Genomic DNA, 17,862 nt, shown 5'->3' with positions numbered 1-17,862 from the left:
TTGATAAACTCTCATATCTACTGGGTGAAATACCACAGTGTGCCATCACAGCAGCAAGATTTGTGACCTGTTGCCACAAGAAAGAGCAACCAGTGAAGAACAGACACCATTGTAAATACAACTCATATTTATGTTTATTTATTTTCCCTTTTGTACTTTAACTATTTGCACATATGACATTTTATTATTTTGGAACCTTTGTGAGTGTAATGTTTACTGTTTATTTTTATTGTTTATTTCACTTTTGTATATATATATATATATATTGTTGATTTCACTTTTTATATTGCTTTGGCAATGTAAACATATGTTTCCCATACCAATAAAACCCATTCAATTGAAATTCAACTGAGAGAGGATTAACATCACATGATTGACTCGCTGGGTTCGCAATTGACTGAGCAGAGGTTATGTAAGTTTGTCTTTTTAGTTTCTCCCCTTTTTGGAAAAGAGCCAAGATAAAGACCTGAATATTATGGTTTGTTGTCTTTCTATCTGGTTTCACAATGATAAAGAAACGCAGTCAGGGTCATTCCACCTCAAAAAGCCCCATAAAGTGGATTTCAACACCCCATCAGTCAGGGTCATTCCACCTCAAAAAGCCCCATAAAGTGGATTTCAACACCCCATCAGTCAGGGTCATTCCACCTCAAAAAGCCCCATAAAGTGGATTTCAACACCCCATCAGTCAGGGTCATTCCACCTCAAAAAGCCCCATAAAGTGGATTTCAACACCCCATCAGTCAGGGTCATTCCACCTCAAAAGCCCCATAAAGTGGATTTCAACACCCCATCAGTCAGGGTCATTCCACCTCAAAAAGCCCCATAAAGTGGATTTCAACACCCCATCAGTCAGGGTCATTCCACCTCAAAAAGCCCCATAAAGTGGATTTCAACACCCCATCAGTCAGGGTCATTCCACCTCAAAAAGCCCCATAAAGTGGATTTCAACACCCCATCAGTCAGGGTCATTCCACCTCAAAAAGCCCCATAAAGTGGATTTCAACACCCCATCAGTCAGGGTCATTCCACCTCAAAAAGCCCCATAAAGTGGATTTCAACACCCCATCAGTCAGGGTCATTCCACCTCAAAAGCCCCATAAAGTGGATTTCAACACCCCATCAGTCAGGGTCATTCCACCTCAAAAAGCCCCATAAAGTGGATTTCAACACCCCATCAGTCAGGGTCATTCCACCTCAAAAAGCCCCATAAAGTGGATTTCAACACCCCATCAGTCAGGGTCATTCCACCTCAAAAAGCCCCATAAAGTGGATTTCAACACCCCATCAGTCAGGGTCATTCCACCTCAAAAAGCCCCATAAAGTGGATTTCAACACCCCATCAGTCAGGGTCATTCCACCTCAAAAAGCCCCATAAAGTGGATTTCAACACCCCATCACGTCAGATTGTTCTGAAATAATTTCTGTTGTTAGAAACAGATAATATTAACATTCCTGCAACATTATTTTATAGAAATGTAATTTGCTCTCTAAGCTAATGTGATTGCGTCAAATTGACCATTTTAATTTAGGGATTCAGATCATTTTAAATAAATATAGTATCTAACATGCGATTTGAACCTAACTTTCTTCTAACAAGGACTTAGAGATGAGGAATCCAAAGGAATGGTTAAAACCACCCATGGACCCCCCCATACCCCATTTGGACCCCCATACCCTACAGACCCCCCCATACCCCACGGACCCCCCACACCCTACAGACCCCCCCATACCCCACGGACCCCCACACCCTACAGACCCCCCATAACCTACAGAACCCCTACACCCTGCGCCAACAACAGTATCAGTTCTCTCTGTCTGACCATTAATATGGAGCTGCTGCTTAGAGTACTGTTTCTTTATACTACGTAATGTATTCTCAGTGAATTTGGTGAGGTCCCCCCTCCCCTGTTCAGAGAAAATTAGTCATTGAAGTTGCTAGGTTTTATGTCCCATCCAGAGGCGAAAGAAACACACAACTATTTAGGCCGGGGTGCTGGCTAGCGGAGTAGAACACTTGAAAAATGAATAGGTGAGCCGCACGCTCTCGGAGCTCAGATGCAATAACCTAATAAACAACGTTTAGACAGACAAGCTGTTTTCATCAGGGTATGATGTCCCACCCAGCCTGATAGACTAGTCTCATAGACTAGACGTAACATAGTAAAAGTAAATCCTGGACACTCAAACTCGTATGATATGTTACGTTTGGTATGGTTGCATAAGACAGAAAGTTACTTAAGGCAAAAAAAAACGTAAGGTGGTTGGTCGGGGTGATCGTGAACGTCTAGCAACCCAAAGGTTGTGTGTTCGAATCGAATCACGGACAACTTTAGCATTTTACCTCATTAGCAACCTTGCAACTACTTACTACTTTGTAGCTACTTTGCAACTTCTTAGCATGTTAGCTAACCCTTACCCTAACCTAACTCCTAACCCTAACTTTAATCCCTCACCCTAATGTTAGCCACCTAGCTAACATTAACCACCTAGCTAAACATTAACCACCTAGCTAAACATTAACCACCTAGCTAAACATTAGACACCTAGCTAACATTAGACACCTAGCTCACATTAGACACCTAGCTCAAATTAGACACCTAGCTCACATTAGACACCTAGCTCACATTAGACACCTAGCTCACATTAGACACCTAGCTCACATTAGACACCTAGCTCACATTAGACACCTAGCTCACATTAGACACCTAGCTCACATTAGACACCTAGCTCACATTAGACACCTAGCTCACATTAGACACCTAGCTAACATTAGACACCTAGCTAACATTAGACACCTAGCTAACATTAGACACCTAGCTAACATTAGACACCTAGCTAACATTAGACACCTAGCTAACATTAGACACCTAGCTAACATTAGACACCTAGCTAACATTAGACACCTAGCTAAACATTAGACACCTAGCTCACATTAGACACCTAGCTCACATTAGACACCTAGCTCACATTAGACACCTAGCTCACATTAGACACCTAGCTCACATTAGACACCTAGCTCACATTAGACACCTAGCTCACATTAGACACCTAGCTCACATTAGACACCTAGCTAACATTAGACACCTAGCTAACATTAGACACCTAGCTAACATTAGACACCTAGCTAACATTAGACACCTAGCTAACATTAGACACCTAGCTAACATTAGACACCTAGCTAAACATTAGACACCTAGCTAACATTAACCACCTAGCTCACATTAGACACCTAGCTAACATTAACCACCTAGCTAACATTAGACACCTAGCTAACATTAGACACCTAGCTAACATTAGACACCTAGCTAACATTAGACACCTAGCTAACATTAGACACCTAGCTCACAAAATGGATGATGGACATTCACAAATTAATACATACCATACGAAATGTAACATATAATACTAATTGGAGTGTCCCGGATTTACGTTTACTATGTGACATCTACCCTCGAGTCCAGGTTTGTCCCATCCTACATCCTGATACAGATTCTGACAAATAGATGGTGCTGCTCCTGCTATTAGGTGAAAAAAGTTTGAAGATATACAAAACCCAAATTACAAAATTACATTGGTTTCATTACCCTGCAAGAAGACTATCGACAAGGTATGTCAGCAACCCATCCTTTGGTTTTGTTGGCCACTGTTTCAAATGCTAACTTTTTATAGCAACTGTGGGAAAAAATCCAATGCAAGCCAATGGTACCTATATTAGCATTTTCACACTTCATGATCAAATCTAATTTGGATAATTTAGTGTAAATGTAATTTAGGTGAACTATCCCTTTAACATTGAGGTGGGGTGGGGGTGATTCTCTTAATCAGCCAATAGCAGGAACTGCACCATCTAGTGGTCAGAATCTGGTCATGTCAGGATGTCGGACACAAATCTAACAAATGTAATGACTAATTTCTCTGAACAGGGGAAAAAAAATAATAATCTAAAACCCCCGAACCGCAGCACCATACTACCAGTCAGAAACAGAGAACTGATACTGTACACTCAGTCAGTGGGTGGCTGGGTGACCACTTCATTTTTATTCCTCGTGTCAAACCTATTAATAGAAGAAGAATAAAAGTAGACCCAAATGGGATGTTGGGTACTATATTTATTGAATATTATATTTACTATATTTATTGAATATTAGATGAATCCTATAAATGAAAAATAGGCCAATTTGGGTGTAATAAATTAGCTTCAAATTATATTTAAAGAAAATCATGTTGTATGAATGCTAATCTTATCTATTTCTAAGTACAGAAACCTTTTCAGAACAATCTGAGATGGTGGGCGTCGTGACATGAAACGACCGGTCAGTCATGTCACAGTAAAACTATATGGTTCCATTTATACGACCATATAAACCTTTACAGGTGATGTTTATGGCCTTCAATTTGCCCTTTCTGCTTACACTTATCCTTTCAGATCGACACGAGGTAGCTAGAGGTAGGCTCTGAGGTAGGCTCTGAGGTGTTCCTAAACACCAGATCAGACTAACTGGGGCCCAGAGGTGTTCCTAAACACCAGACCAGACTAACTGGGGCCCAGAGGTGTTCCTAAACACCAGATCAGACTAACTGGGGCCCAGAGTTGTTCCTAAACACCAGACCAGACTAACTGGGGCCCAGAGGTGTTCCTAAACACCAGACCAGACTAACTGGGGCCCAGAGGTGTTCCTAAACACCAGACCAGACTAACTGGGGCCCAGAGTTGTTCCTAAACACCAGACCAGACTAACTGGGGCCCAGAGTTGTTCCTAAACACCAGACCAGACTAACTGGGGCCCAGAGGTGTTCCTGACCACCAGATCAGACTAACTGGGGCCCAGAGGTGTTCCTAAACACCAGATCAGACTAACTGGGGCCCAGAGGTGTTCCTGACCACCAGACCAGACTAACTGGGGCCCAGAGTTGTTCCTAACCACCAGACCAGACTAACTGGGGCCCAGAGGTGTTCCTAAACACCAGACCAGACTAACTGGGGCCCAGAGGTGTTCCTAAACACCAGACCAGACTAACTGGGGCCCAGAGGTGTTCCTAAACACCAGACCATACTAACTGGGGCCCAGAGGTGTTCCTAAACACCAGACCAGACTAACTGGGGCCCAGAGGTGTTCCTAAACACCAGACCAGACTAACTGGGGCCCAGAGGTGTTCCTAAACACCAGACCAGACTAACTGGGGCCCAGAGGTGTTCCTAAACACCAGACCAGACTAACTGGGGCCCAGAGGTGTTCCAGCTCAGGAATAACTCCAGGCCCAAGGCATAAGTTAACCAACACTTGGCTCACATCAGGGTTGGGGTCAATTCCATTTAAATTAAATTCAGTTAACTCATATTTCCATTGAATTATATTGACAAAAAATTCAGAATAGGAATTTCAGTTTACTTCCTGAATTAAAATGGAATTGACCCCAACCCTGGCTCACATAGTGTAGAGTTCTCTTTTCACAAAACCATGTTACCATTGAAAAACCTCCTTATTCCTTACCCAGGAACATCATGAGCGTGGTCTTGGCGAAGGCCACCAGGATCATACCCGCCATGACACTCAGTATCCCTATGAGAATGATGACGAGGTTGGGCATGCCGCAGCGAGAGAACACCGTCACTCCCACGAAGCTGGTCAGGAACACCGTGGTGGACAGTGCCGAGCCGTAGCCAATCAGAATCTCGGTCCAGCACAGCGGCTGATTGAGCTCGTACAGCGTGATCATGGAGAGCCCGCCCATGTTGGCGAAGGAGAAGGAGGAGAAGAGGAGCAGGAGGAGCACCAGGAGGATATTGCGCCTCCTGCTGGCCCCTGCAAACAGCTGGTAGACCCCGCAGGCCAGCTGATGCATGGCGGTGCGGCGCGGAGATCCGTCCAGGGGGTCATCTGGAGGTCGTTGGAGCGTCTCCTCCAGGATGAAGACGGCGTAGAGCAGGTTGAAACACTGGAACAGAGCAGAGGTGAAGAAGGGCCAGTTGAAGCCTGCTGCTTGGAGGAAGTATCCCGTAGAGAGAGAGGCCACTCCAGACAGCAGGCCGATCACCATGTCTATCCCGGCCATACGCAGCGTCTTCTGCTGTCCGTCCTCACACAGGTCAGCGATGTAGGAGAAACAGCCACCCAGTAACGTCCCCGAGCCCCCGAACAGGGCGCTGACGAACGACGAGACGATGAGGAGGTAGAGGTCGAGCTCGAAGAAGGAGACGGCCAGGAAAGACAGGGCGTAGAAGAGAGAGCCAATCAGAGGCAGGATGATGGTGATCTTGCGTCCGCGCTGGTCGCTGTAGGCGACGAGGATGAGGGTGACGGCCAGAGAGGGGATCATGGAGAAGAGCTCAGTGTAGAGGGAGAAGAGAGACGCCGCCTTCTGCACCTCCTATAACAAACATGAAAAAGAACAAGGTAAAGAGAGAGAAGAGAAGAGACAAACTATATTAACATCAACATGGAGAAGAGCTCGGTATCGAGGGAGAAGAGACAAACTATATTAACATCAACATGGAGAAGAGCTCGGTATCGAGGGAGAAGAGACAAACAAACAACAACATGAAGGTGAGGGAGGGGATCATGGAGCAGAGATTTTGTGATTGAAGCAAAATTGTTGTTTTTAGCTGGAGTGCCGTGTGTGTTTACCCCAGATAATAAAAACACAATCAGTTAAAACACACAAGGTAATGGATAATAGCCACAGGAGGAAAACACACAGTCGGACCAGGAGATAACCATGACAAATTACAGACCAGGAGATAACCATGACAAATTACGGCCCAGGAGATAATAATGACAAATTACGGACACAGTCGGACCAGGAGATAACCATGACAAATTACGGACACAGTCAGACCAGGAGATAACCATGACAAATTACAGACCAGGAGATAACCATGACAAATTACAGCCCAGGAGATAACCATGACAAATTACAGACCAGGAGATAACCATGACAAATACAGACAGGAGATAACCATGACAAATTACAGACCAGGAGATAACCATGACAAATTACAGACCAGGAGATAACCATGACAAATTACGGCCCAGGAGATAATAATGACAAATTACGGACACAGTCGGACCAGGAGATAACCATGACAAATTACGGACACAGTCAGACCAGGAGATAACCATGATAAATTACGGACACAGTCGGACCAGGAGATAACCATGACAAATTACGGACACAGTCGGACCAGGAGATAACCATGACAAATTACGGACTACATTCCACAGAACACCAGACTCTCTTTATCCACAGTGATTCACTTCTGATTTGACGCAATCATAAAAATAAAAAGAGAGGAAGTATACAACAGAAAAAAGGAGAAATGTGACAACGCTCTGCTCTGTTATAGGCCAGTAGACAGCTCTACGGGGAAATAGAATGTTATTTACGTCAATCAGGCTTCAAGCAGAAAGAAACTTAACTCTCGTCTCAACCACAACAGGTGTAGATGTGGTTCTTGACTTTTCAAACCCAAAATAAGAAGGCTTTTTTTCCCCTGATCAACAAGTCATTCAGACATATTTTCTCTGTGTCTTTCAATGGCCACTGACTGTCTTTTCAGACTAGGCTAAAACAGAATAGCATGAAGGCTCTGCTTAGCCAATCAACCAAATCAACTGGAGAAACCTGTTGAAACCAGTCTAATGAGACGTGACCTTTCCTAGTTGGTTACAGTCTAACCATGCTAATAATTACAGTAGCCTGCTAGCTGGCTCTGACACTTATCGGATGAGGCACGGCTTGCAAACTATCACCGATTACAAATGGAAGCCCAGACGTGAGCTGCCCCAGTGACGCGAGCCTACCGGATGAGCTAAATGCCTTCTATGCTTGCTACGAGGCAAGCAACACCGAATCATGCATGAGAGCACCAGCTAGTCCGGACAACTGTGTGATCACGCTATAAGTAGCCGATGTGAGTAATAACTTTAAACAGGTTAACGTTAACAAGCCAGACGGATTACCAGGAAGTGTATTCCAAGCATGCTCTGACCTCTAGAAGATCTCAGTGACTTTCAACATGGCACCGTCATAGGATGCCACCTTTCCAACAAGTCCGTTTCTGCCCTTCTAGAGCTGCCCCCCGGTCATCTGTAAATACGGTTATTGTGAAGTGGAAACGTCTAGGAGCAACAAAGGCTTTGCCGTGAAGTGATTGGCCAAACAAACTCACAGAACGGGACCGCCGAGTGCTGTAGCGCGTAAGAATCGTCTGTTCTAGGTTGCAACACTCACTAGCGAGTTCCGAACTGCCTCTGGAAGCAACGTCAGTAAAATACGGGTTCGTTGGGAGCTTCGTGAAATGGGTTTCCATGGACGAGCAGCTGCACACAAGCCTAAGATCACCATGCACAATGTCAAGGGTCACCTGGAGTGGTGTGAAGCTCGCTGCCATTGGACTGGGGAGCAGTGGAAACGCGTTCTCTAGAGTGATGAATCACGCTTCACCATCTGGCAGTCCGACGGACTAATCTGGGTTTGGCGGATGCCAGGAGAATGCTACCTGCCCCTATTCATAGTGCCAACTGTAAAGTTTGGTGGAGGAGGAATAATGGTCTGGGGCTGTTTTTCATGGTTCGGGCCCATTAGAGCCAGTGAAGGGAAATCTTAACACTACAGCATACAATTACATTCTAGACGATTCTGTGCTTCCAACTTTGTGGCAACAGTTTGCAGAAGGCCCTTTCCTGTTTCAATGCCCCCGTACACAAATCGAGGTCTATACAGAAATGGTTTGTCGAGATCGGTGTGGAAGAACTTGACAGGCCTGCACAGAGCCCTGACCTCAACCACACCGAACACCTCTGGGATGAATTGGAACACCGGCTACGTGCCAGGCCTAATCACCCGACCTCACTAATGCTCTTGTGGCTGAATGGAAGCAAGTCCCTACAGCAATGTTCCAACATCTAGTGGAAAGCCTTCCCAGAAGAGTGGAGGCTGTTATAGCAGCAATGTTCCAACATCTAGTGGAAATCCTTCCCAGAAGAGTGGAGGCTGTTATAGCAGCAATGTTCCAACATCTAGTGGAAATCCTTCCCAGAAGAGAGGAGGCTGTTATAACAGCAATGTTCCAACATCTAGTGGAAAGCCTTCCCAGAAGAGAGGAGGCTGTTATAGCAGCAATGTTCCAACATCTAGTGGAAAGCCTTCCCAGAAGAGTGGAGGCTGTTATAGCAGCAATGTTCCAACATCTAGTGGAAATCCTTCCCAGAAGAGTGGAGGCTGTTATAGCAGCAATGTTCCAACATCTAGTGGAAATCCTTCCCAGAAGAGAGGAGGCTGTTATAGCAGCAACGGAGGCACCAACTCCATACTAATGGCCACGATTTTGGAAATTAGATGTTTGACGAGTCAGTGTCCACATACTTATGTTTCTAAAAATCCCCTTAGGGAAAAAACAAATGGTGGAAAAACTATTGGAACCATTTCCCTGTTTGACCGCTAGGTTTTATGGGTACTATGACACCTCCGCTGTGGGGCTCTATCTACATAAATGATTTAGAGGATCAGAAGAGAAGAGCAGAAACGCTGACATCGTGCCTCCACGCTCCCAGCTTGATGACTGAACAGAAGCAAACTATGGGAATACTTGGATTACAAAGCAGATGAGGGCCAGCCCACAGGAACAACGAAGCCAAAGGTTTTACAAAGCAGATGAGGGCCAGCCCACAGGAACAACGAAGCCAAAGGTTTTACAAAGCAGATGAGGGCCAGCCCACAGGAACAACGAAGCCAAAGGTTTTACAAAGCAGATGAGGGCCAGCCCACAGGAACAACGAAGCCAAAGGTTTTACAAAGCAGATGAGGGCCAGCCCACAGGAACAACGAAGCCAAAGGTTTTACAAAGCAGATGAGGGCCAGCCCACAGGAACAACGAAGCCAAAGGTTTTACAAAGCAGATGAGGGAGGGAGGTTTACTTCCAAAAATTACATTTAAAAAAAAAATGTACTATTTTACACATGACATTTGCACTGCAATGTTGTCGTTATTCTAATAAATTATAATTATTTTTAAGTAACAATGACATGAACATAGTTTATGCATGACATTCATGTGAGCATTATAATAATAATTATAATAATACATAATATTTATTATATTAATAATTATAATAATAAATAAATACATATTTCTACAGTAACTAACCTGTTGGTTGTTGTCAGAGACAGGGTAGGTGGTGTTGGTTTGGGTTTCTACAGTAACTAACCTGTTGGTTGTTGTCAGAGACAGGATAGGTGGTGTTGGTTTGGGTTTCTACAGTAACTAACCTGTTGGTTGTTGTCAGAGACAGGGTAGGTGGTGTTGGTTAGGTTAGGTTCTACAGTAACTAACCTGTTGGTTGTTGTCAGAGACAGGATAGGTTGTGTTGGTTTGGGTTTCTACAGTAACTAACCTGTTGGTTGTTGTCAGAGACAGGATAGGTTGTGTTGGTTTGGGTTTCTACAGTAACTAACCTGTTGGTTGTTGTCAGAGACAGGATAGGTTGTGTTGGTTAGGTTCTACAGTAACTAACCTGTTGGTTGTTGTCAGAGACAGGGTAGGTGGTGTTGGTTTGGGTTTCTACAGTAACTAACCTGTTGGTTGTTGTCAGAGACAGGATAGGTTGTGTTGGTTTGGGTTTCTACAGTAACTAACCTGTTGGTTGTTGTCAGAGACAGGGTAGGTGGTGTTGGTTTGGGTTTCTACAGTAACTAACCTGTTGGTTGTTGTCAGAGACAGGATAGGTGGTGTTGGTTTGGGTTTCTACAGTAACTAACCTGTTGGTTGTTGTCAGAGACAGGGTAGGTGGTGTTGGTTTGGGTTTCTACAGTAACTAACCTGTTGGTTGTTGTCAGAGACAGGGTAGGTGGTGTTGGTTTGGGTTTCTACAGTAACTAACCTGTTGGTTGTTGTCAGAGACAGGGTAGGTTGTGTTGGTTAGGTTATACAGTAACTAACCTGTTGGTTGTTGTCAGAGACAGGGTAGGTTGTGTTGGTTAGGTTCGACAGTAACTAACCTGTTGGTTGTTGTCAGAGACAGGGTAGGTGGTGTTGGTTGGGGTTTCTACAGTAACTAACCTGTTGGTTGTTGTCAGAGACAGGGTAGGTGGTGTTGGTTTGGGTTTCTACAGTAACTAACCTGTTGGTTGTTGTCAGAGACAGGGTAGGTGGTGTTGGTTTGGGTTTCTACAGTAACTAACCTGTTGGTTGTTGTCAGAGACAGGGTAGGTGGTGTTGGTTTGGGTTTCTACAGTAACTAACCTGTTGGTTGTTGTCAGAGACAGGGTTGTGTTGGTTTGGGTTTCTACAGTAACTAACCTGTTGGTTGTTGTCAGAGACAGGATAGGTTGTGTTGGTTTGGGTTTCTACAGTAACTAACCTGTTGGTTGTTGTCAGAGACAGGGTTGTGTTGGTTTGGGTTTCTACAGTAACTAACCTGTTGGTTGTTGTCAGAGACAGGGTAGGTGGTGTTGGTTTGGGTTTCTACAGTAACTAACCTGTTGGTTGTTGTCAGAGACATGATGGGTGGTGTTGGTTTGGGTTTCTACAGTAACTTACCTGTTGGTTGTTGTCAGAGACAGGGTTGTGTTGGTTTGGGTTTCTACAGTAACTAACCTGTTGGTTGTTGTCAGAGACAGGGTAGGTGGTGTTGGTTTGGGTTTCTACAGTAACTAACCTGTTGGTTGTTGTCAGAGACAGGGTAGGTGGTGTTGGTTTGGGTTTCTACAGTAACTAACCTGTTGGTTGTTGTCAGAGACAGGGTAGGTGGTGTTGGTTTGGGTTTCTACAGTAACTAACCTGTTGGTTGTTGTCAGAGACAGGGTAGGTGGTGTTGGTTAGGTTCTACAGTAACTAACCTGTTGGTTGTTGTCAGAGACAGGGTAGGTTGTGTTGGTTTGGGTTTCTACAGTAACTAACCTGTTGGTTGTTGTCAGAGACAGGGTAGGTGGTGTTGGTTTGGGTTTCTACAGTAACTAACCTGTTGGTTGTTGTCAGAGACAGGGTAGGTGGTGTTGGTTTGGGTTTCTACAGTAACTAACCTGTTGGTTGTTGTCAGAGACAGGGTAGGTGGTGTTGGTTAGGTTCTACAGTAACTAACCTGTTGGTTGTTGTCAGAGACAGGGTAGGTTGTGTTGGTTTGGGTTTCTACAGTAACTAACCTCATGGTGGCTGCTGGTGTTGGAAGGATCGCAGCGTGAGGTGTTGTCAGAGACAGGGTAGGTTGTGTTGGTTTGGGTTTCTACAGTAACTAACCTCATGGTGGCTGCTGGTGTTGGAAGGATCGCAGCGTGAGGTGTTGTCAGAGACAGGGTAGGTTGTGTTGGTTTGGGTTTCTACAGTAACTAACCTGTTGGTTGTTGTCAGAGACAGGATAGGTTGTGTTGGTTTGGGTTTCTACAGTAACTAACCTGTTGGTTGTTGTCAGAGACAGGGTAGGTGGTGTTGTTTTGGGTTTCTACAGTAACTAACCTCATGGTGGCTGCTGGTGTTGGAAGGATCGCAGCGTGAGGTGTTGTCAGAGACAGGGTAGGTTGTGTTGGTTTGGGTTTCTACAGTAACTAACCTCATGGTGGCTGCTGGTGTTGGAAGGATCGCAGCGTGAGGTGTTGTCAGAGACAGGATAGGTGGTGTTGGTTTGGGTTTCTACAGTAACTAACCTCATGGTGGCTGCTGGTGTTGGAAGGATCGCAGCGTGAGGTGTTGTCAGAGACAGGGTAGGTTGTGTTGGTCATCTCCTGCCATAGTCTCCTGTACACATACTGTTGTACCAAGGGGTAGATCAGGAAACTGGCAAAGGAATAGAAGGCTACCAGTGGCTCTACCAGGAATAACCCCTTCATTCTTCTCAGGGGGAGTGGACAAACAGACCCCTAGAAGACAAGGTAGGAGAGTTCAGTATACAGACAGAATGACAGACCGACCCCTAGAAGACAAGGTAGGAGAGTTCAGTATACAGACAGAATGACAGACCGACCCCTAGAAGACAAGGTAGGAGAGTTCAGTATACAGACAGAATGACAGACCGACCCCTGGAAGACAAGGTAGGAGAGTTCAGTATACAGACAGAATGACAGACCGACCCCTAGAAGCCAAGGTAGGAGAGTTCAGTATACAGACAGAATGACAGACCGACCCCTAGAAGACAAGGTAGGAGAGTTCAGTATACAGACAGAATGACAGACCGACCCCTAGAAGACAAGGTAGGAGAGTTCAGTATACAGACAGAATGACAGACCGACCCCTGGAAGACAAGGTAGGAGAGTTCAGTATACAGACAGAATGACAGACCGACCCCTGGAAGCCAAGGTTAGTAGATTAATACAAACCTGGCAACAGAATAGATCCTAGACACTAAGAAGAGATGGCAGGATTAATGTATTGTTTGTATTTTAAAAAACATTTTAGTTAACCTTTAATTAAGTAGGCAAGTCAGTTAAGAACACATTCTCATTTACAATGACGGCCTACCCTGGACAGCGCTGGGCCAATTGTACACCGCCCTATGGGACTCCCCATCACATCCGGATGTGATACAGCCTGGATTTGAACCAGGGACTGCAGTAACGCCACTGAGATGCAGTGCCTTAGACCACTGCGTCACTCGGGAGTTACTGGGAACGTTTACCCTACATATTTATCCTATTGCTTTCCTTATTGTTACTTAAAACAACAACATACACTGAGTCTACAAAATATTACGGACACACTAACTAATATTGAGTTGCACTTTTGCCTTCAGAACAGACTCAATTGGTCAGGGCATGGACTCTAAAAAGAAAGCGTCCCACAGGGATGCTGGGCCCATGTAGACTCCAATGCTTCCCACAGTTGTGTCAAGTTGGCTGGATGTCCTTTGGGTGGTGGACCGTTCTTGATACACACAGGAAACTGTTGAGCGTGAAAAACCCAGCAGCTTTGCAGTTCATGACTCAAACTGGTGTGCCTGGCACCTACATATTTATCCTATTGCTTTCCTTATTGTTACTTAAAACAACAACATACACTGAGTCTACAAAATATTACAGACACACTAACTAATATTGAGTTGCACCTACTAAAGGCACTTAAATCTGTTGTCTTGCCCATAATCCCTCTGAATGGCACACGTACACAATTCATGTCTCAATTGTCTCAAGGCTTAAAAATCCTTCTTTAACCTGTTTCCGCCCCTTCATCTACACTGATCGAAGTGAATTTAACAATTGGCATCAATAAGGGATCATAGCTTTCACCTGGTCAGTCTATGTCATGGACAGAGCAGGCGTTCTTAATGTTGGGGGGGTGGTCGCGTTATAATAATAATATATGCCATTTAGCAGACGCTTTTATCCAAAGCGACTTACAGTCATGTGTGCATACAGTCTACGTATGGGTGGTCCCAGGAATCGAACCCACTACCCTGGCGTTACAAGCGCCATGCTCTACCAACTGAGCTACAGAAGGACCACCGCGTTAGGGGAGGGGTGGTCGCGTTAGGGGAGGGGTGGTCGCGTTAGGGGAGGGGTGGTAGCGTTAGGGGAGGGGTGGTAGCGTTAGGGGAGGGGGGTGGGAGGTGGTTAGGGAGGGGTGGAGGGGGGGTAGGGTTAGGGGAGGTGGTAGGGTTAGGGGAGTAGGGTGGTAGCGGGTGGTAGGGTTAGGGGAGGTGGTAGGGTTAGGGGAGGGGTGGTAGCGGGGAGGGGTGGTAGGGAGGGTGGTAGCGTTAGGGGAGGGTGGTAGGGTTAGGGGAGGGTGGTAGGGTTTAGGGAGGGGTGGTAGCGTTAGGGGAGGGTGGTAGGGTTTAGGGGGGGTGGTAGGCGTTAGGGGAGGTGGTAGGGTTTGGGGAGGGGTGGTAGGGTTGGGGAGGGGTGGTAGGGTTTAGGAGGGGTGGTAGGGTTAGGGGAGGGTGGTAGGGTTAGGGGAGGGGTGGTAGGGTTAGGGAGGGTGGTAGGGTTAGGGAGGGTGGTAGCGTTAGGGGAGGGTAGGGGAGGGGTGGCGTTTAGGGGAGGGGTGGTAGGGTTAGGGGAGGGGTGGTAGGGTTAGGGAGGGGTGGTAGGGTTTAGGGGAGGGGTGGTAGGGTTAGGGGAGGGTGGTAGGGTTAGGGGAGGGGTGGTAGGGTTAGGGGAGGGTAGGGGGTTAGGGGAGGGGTGGTAGCGTTAGGGGAGGGGTGGCAGCGTTTAGGGGGAGGGGTGGTAGCGTTAGGGGAGGGGTGGTAGGGTTAGGGGAGGGGTGGCAGGGCGTTAGGGAGGGGTGGTAGGGTTTAGGGGAGGGGTGGTTTAGGGGAGGGTTAGGGGAGGGTGGTAGGGTTAAGGGGAGGGGGGGTAGGGTTAAGGGGAGGGGTGGTAGCGTTAGGGGAGGGGTGGTAGGGTTAGGGGAGGGGTGGGTAGGGTTAGGGAGGGGGGTAGGGTTAGGGAGGGGTGGTAGGGTTAGGGGAGGGGTGGTAGCGTTAGGGAGGGTGGTAGGGTTAGGGAGGGGTGGTAGGGTTAGGGGTGGTAGGGGTTTAGGGAGGGGTAGGGTTTGGGGAGGGTGGTAGGGTTAGGGGAGGGGTGGTAGGGTTTAGGGGAGGGGTGGTAGGGTTTAGGGGAGGTGGTAGGGTTTAGGGAGGGGTAGGGTTTAGGGGAGGGGTGGTAGGGTTAGGGAGGGGTGGTAGGGTTTAGGGGAGGTGGTAGGGTTTAGGGGAGGGTGGTAGGGTTAGGGGAGGGGTGGTAGGGTTTAGGGAGGTGGTGGTTTAGGGGGTGGTAGGGTTAGGGGAGGGGGTAGGGTTTAGGGGAGGTGGTAGGGTTTAGGGGAGGGGTGGTAGGGTTTTAGGGGAGGGGTGGTAGGGTTAGGGGAGGGGTGGTAGGGTTTAGGGGAGTAGTAGCGTTAGGGAGGGGTGGTAGGGTTAGGGGAGGGTGGTAGGGTTAGGGGAGGGGTGGTAGCGTTAGGGGAGGTGGTAGGGTTAGGGGTGGTAGGGTTAGGGGGGGTAGCGTTAGGGGAGGGGTGGTAGCGTTAGGGGGGGTGGTAGCGGTTAGGGGAGGGAGGGGGGGTGGTAGGGTTAGGGAGGGTGGTAGGGTTAGGGGGGGTAGCGTTAGGGGAGGGGTGGTAGGGTTAGGGGAGGGGGGTGGTAGCGTTTAGGGAGGGGGGTTAGGGGGAGGGGTGGTAGCGTTAGGGGAGGGGTGGTAGCGTTTAGGGGAGGGGTGGTAGGGTTAGGGGAGGGGTGGAAGTGTTAGGGGGAGGGTGGAAGCGTTTAGGGGAGGGGTGGTAGGGTTAGGGAGGGTGGTAGGGTTAGGGAGGGTGGGGCGTTTAGGGGTGGTAGGGTTAGGGGGAGGGGGGAGGGGAGGGGAGCGTTTAGGGAGGGTGGTAGGGTTAGGGGAGGGGTGGTAGGGTTAATAGCGTTAGGGGAGGGGTGGTTTAGGGTGGTAGCGTTAGGGGAGGGGTGGTAGGGTTAGGGGAGGGGTGGTAGGGTTAGGGGAGGGGTGGTAGGGTTAGGGGGGGTAGGGTAGGGGAGGGGAGCGTTTAGGGAGGGTGGAAGCGTTTAGGGGAGGGGTGGTAGGGTTAGGGGACAATAATAAAGGAAAATATGATATATTGCCTAGAAGGCCGGCATCCCAGAATCGCCTCTTTACTGTTGACATTGAGACTGGTGTTTTGAAGGTACTATTTAATGAAGCTGCCAGTTGAGGACTTGTGAGGCGTCTGTTTCTTGCTCAGTTGTGCCCCGGGGCCTCACACTCCTCTTTCTATTCTGGTTAGAGACTATTTGTGCTGCTCTGTGAAGGGAGTAGTACACAGCGTTGTATGAGATCTTCAGTTTCTTGGCAATTTCTCACATGGAATAGCCTTCATTTCTCAGAACAAGAATAGACTGACGAGTTTCAGAAGAAAGTTCTTTGTTTCTGGCCATTTTAAGCCTGTAATCAAACCCAAAAATGCTGATGCTCCAGATACTCAACTAGTCTAAAGAAGCCTGTTGTATTGCTTCTTTAAATCAGAACACCAGTTTTCAGCTCTGCTAACATAAATGCAAAAGGGTTTTCTAATGATCAATTAGCCTTTTAAAATTATAAACTTGGATTAGCTAACACAACGTGCCATTGCAACACCAGAGTGATGGTTGCTGATAATGGGCCTCTGTACGCCCATGTAGATATTCCATTAAAAATCAGCCGTTTCCAGCTACAATAGTCATTTACAGCATTAACAATGTCTACACTGCATTTCTGATCAATTTGATGTTATTTTAATGGACAAAATCAAGGACATTTCTAAGTGTCCACAAACTTTTGAACGGAGTACAACTCTGTGTACTACCCCGTAGTTTGCTACTACTACATCATAATTTGCAAATTAATTAATTAAAAATCCTACAATGTGATTTTCTGGATTTTTTTGTCTAATTTTGTCTGTCAAAGTTGAAGTGTACCTATGATGAAAATTACAGGCCTCTCTCATCTTTTTCAGTGGGAGAACTTGCACAATTGGTGGCTGACTAAATACTTTTTTGCCCCACTGTATATAAATAATCAGGCTGAAATGTCAGGAAGTCTTTTCAAAACAGCTGTTACACTAAAAGGGCATTATCATCATTTTCACAGTTTCACAGTATTATTCCAACCTCATAGTGTGGAAATATATATAGAACACAGTGGGAATATATTTAAAACACAGGAAAAATCATGTTTTTGACTGCACTGGGCCTTTAAAACACTTTACTATTTTAATGTATTGTTTTTTTAATACAGGTGTAACCTGGAGACGGATTCTAGAACAAGAGAGTCATAGGAGCACACGTGTATTTATTCTGTTGTTTTCATCATTGTCTCAGCAAACAACAGCATAGTTAAATACACTCTTCTTACTCACTTGGCTAGATGTTCCCTATGAAGAACCATGCAGTGGGACAGGAGAATGAGAGAGAGAGA

General features: G+C 46.5%; 1 protein-coding gene and 1 long non-coding RNA gene across 7 annotated transcripts in view; both read right to left on the bottom strand.

The window, feature by feature from the left end:
- slc46a3 (solute carrier family 46 member 3) overlaps positions 1–17,862 on the bottom strand; it is a 33,930-nt gene that overhangs the window by 15,142 nt on the left and 926 nt on the right. Inside the window, exons 2-5 of one of the 6 annotated variants that reach the window (XM_052520226.1) lie at positions 17,804–17,818; positions 13,312–13,336; positions 12,643–12,855; positions 5,496–6,372 (exon numbers count right to left, since the gene is read on the bottom strand). In XM_052520226.1, the coding sequence (XP_052376186.1) occupies positions 5,496–6,372; positions 12,643–12,825 (1,060 nt within the window). In that variant the 5' untranslated portion in view covers positions 12,826–12,855; positions 13,312–13,336; positions 17,804–17,818. The remainder of the gene's footprint in view (positions 1–5,495; positions 6,373–12,642; positions 12,856–13,311; positions 13,337–17,803; positions 17,819–17,862) is intronic. The other 5 variants (XM_052520227.1, XM_052520224.1, XM_052520225.1 and 2 more) reach the window with 5 other exon arrangements.
- On the bottom strand, positions 318–1,386 carry LOC127930619 (uncharacterized). The gene is made up of 3 exons (XR_008138440.1): positions 1,142–1,386; positions 813–1,087; positions 318–758 (listed from the first exon to the last, which is right to left on the bottom strand). It is a non-coding gene; the product is annotated as an uncharacterized LOC127930619 (long non-coding RNA).

Source organism: Oncorhynchus keta, chromosome 6, assembly GCF_023373465.1.
Source record: "Oncorhynchus keta strain PuntledgeMale-10-30-2019 chromosome 6, Oket_V2, whole genome shotgun sequence".
Lineage (NCBI taxonomy): Eukaryota > Metazoa > Chordata > Actinopteri > Salmoniformes > Salmonidae > Oncorhynchus > Oncorhynchus keta.
The sequence above is the reverse complement of the archived record's forward strand: the minus strand, read 5'-3'. Positions and strand labels throughout refer to the sequence as shown.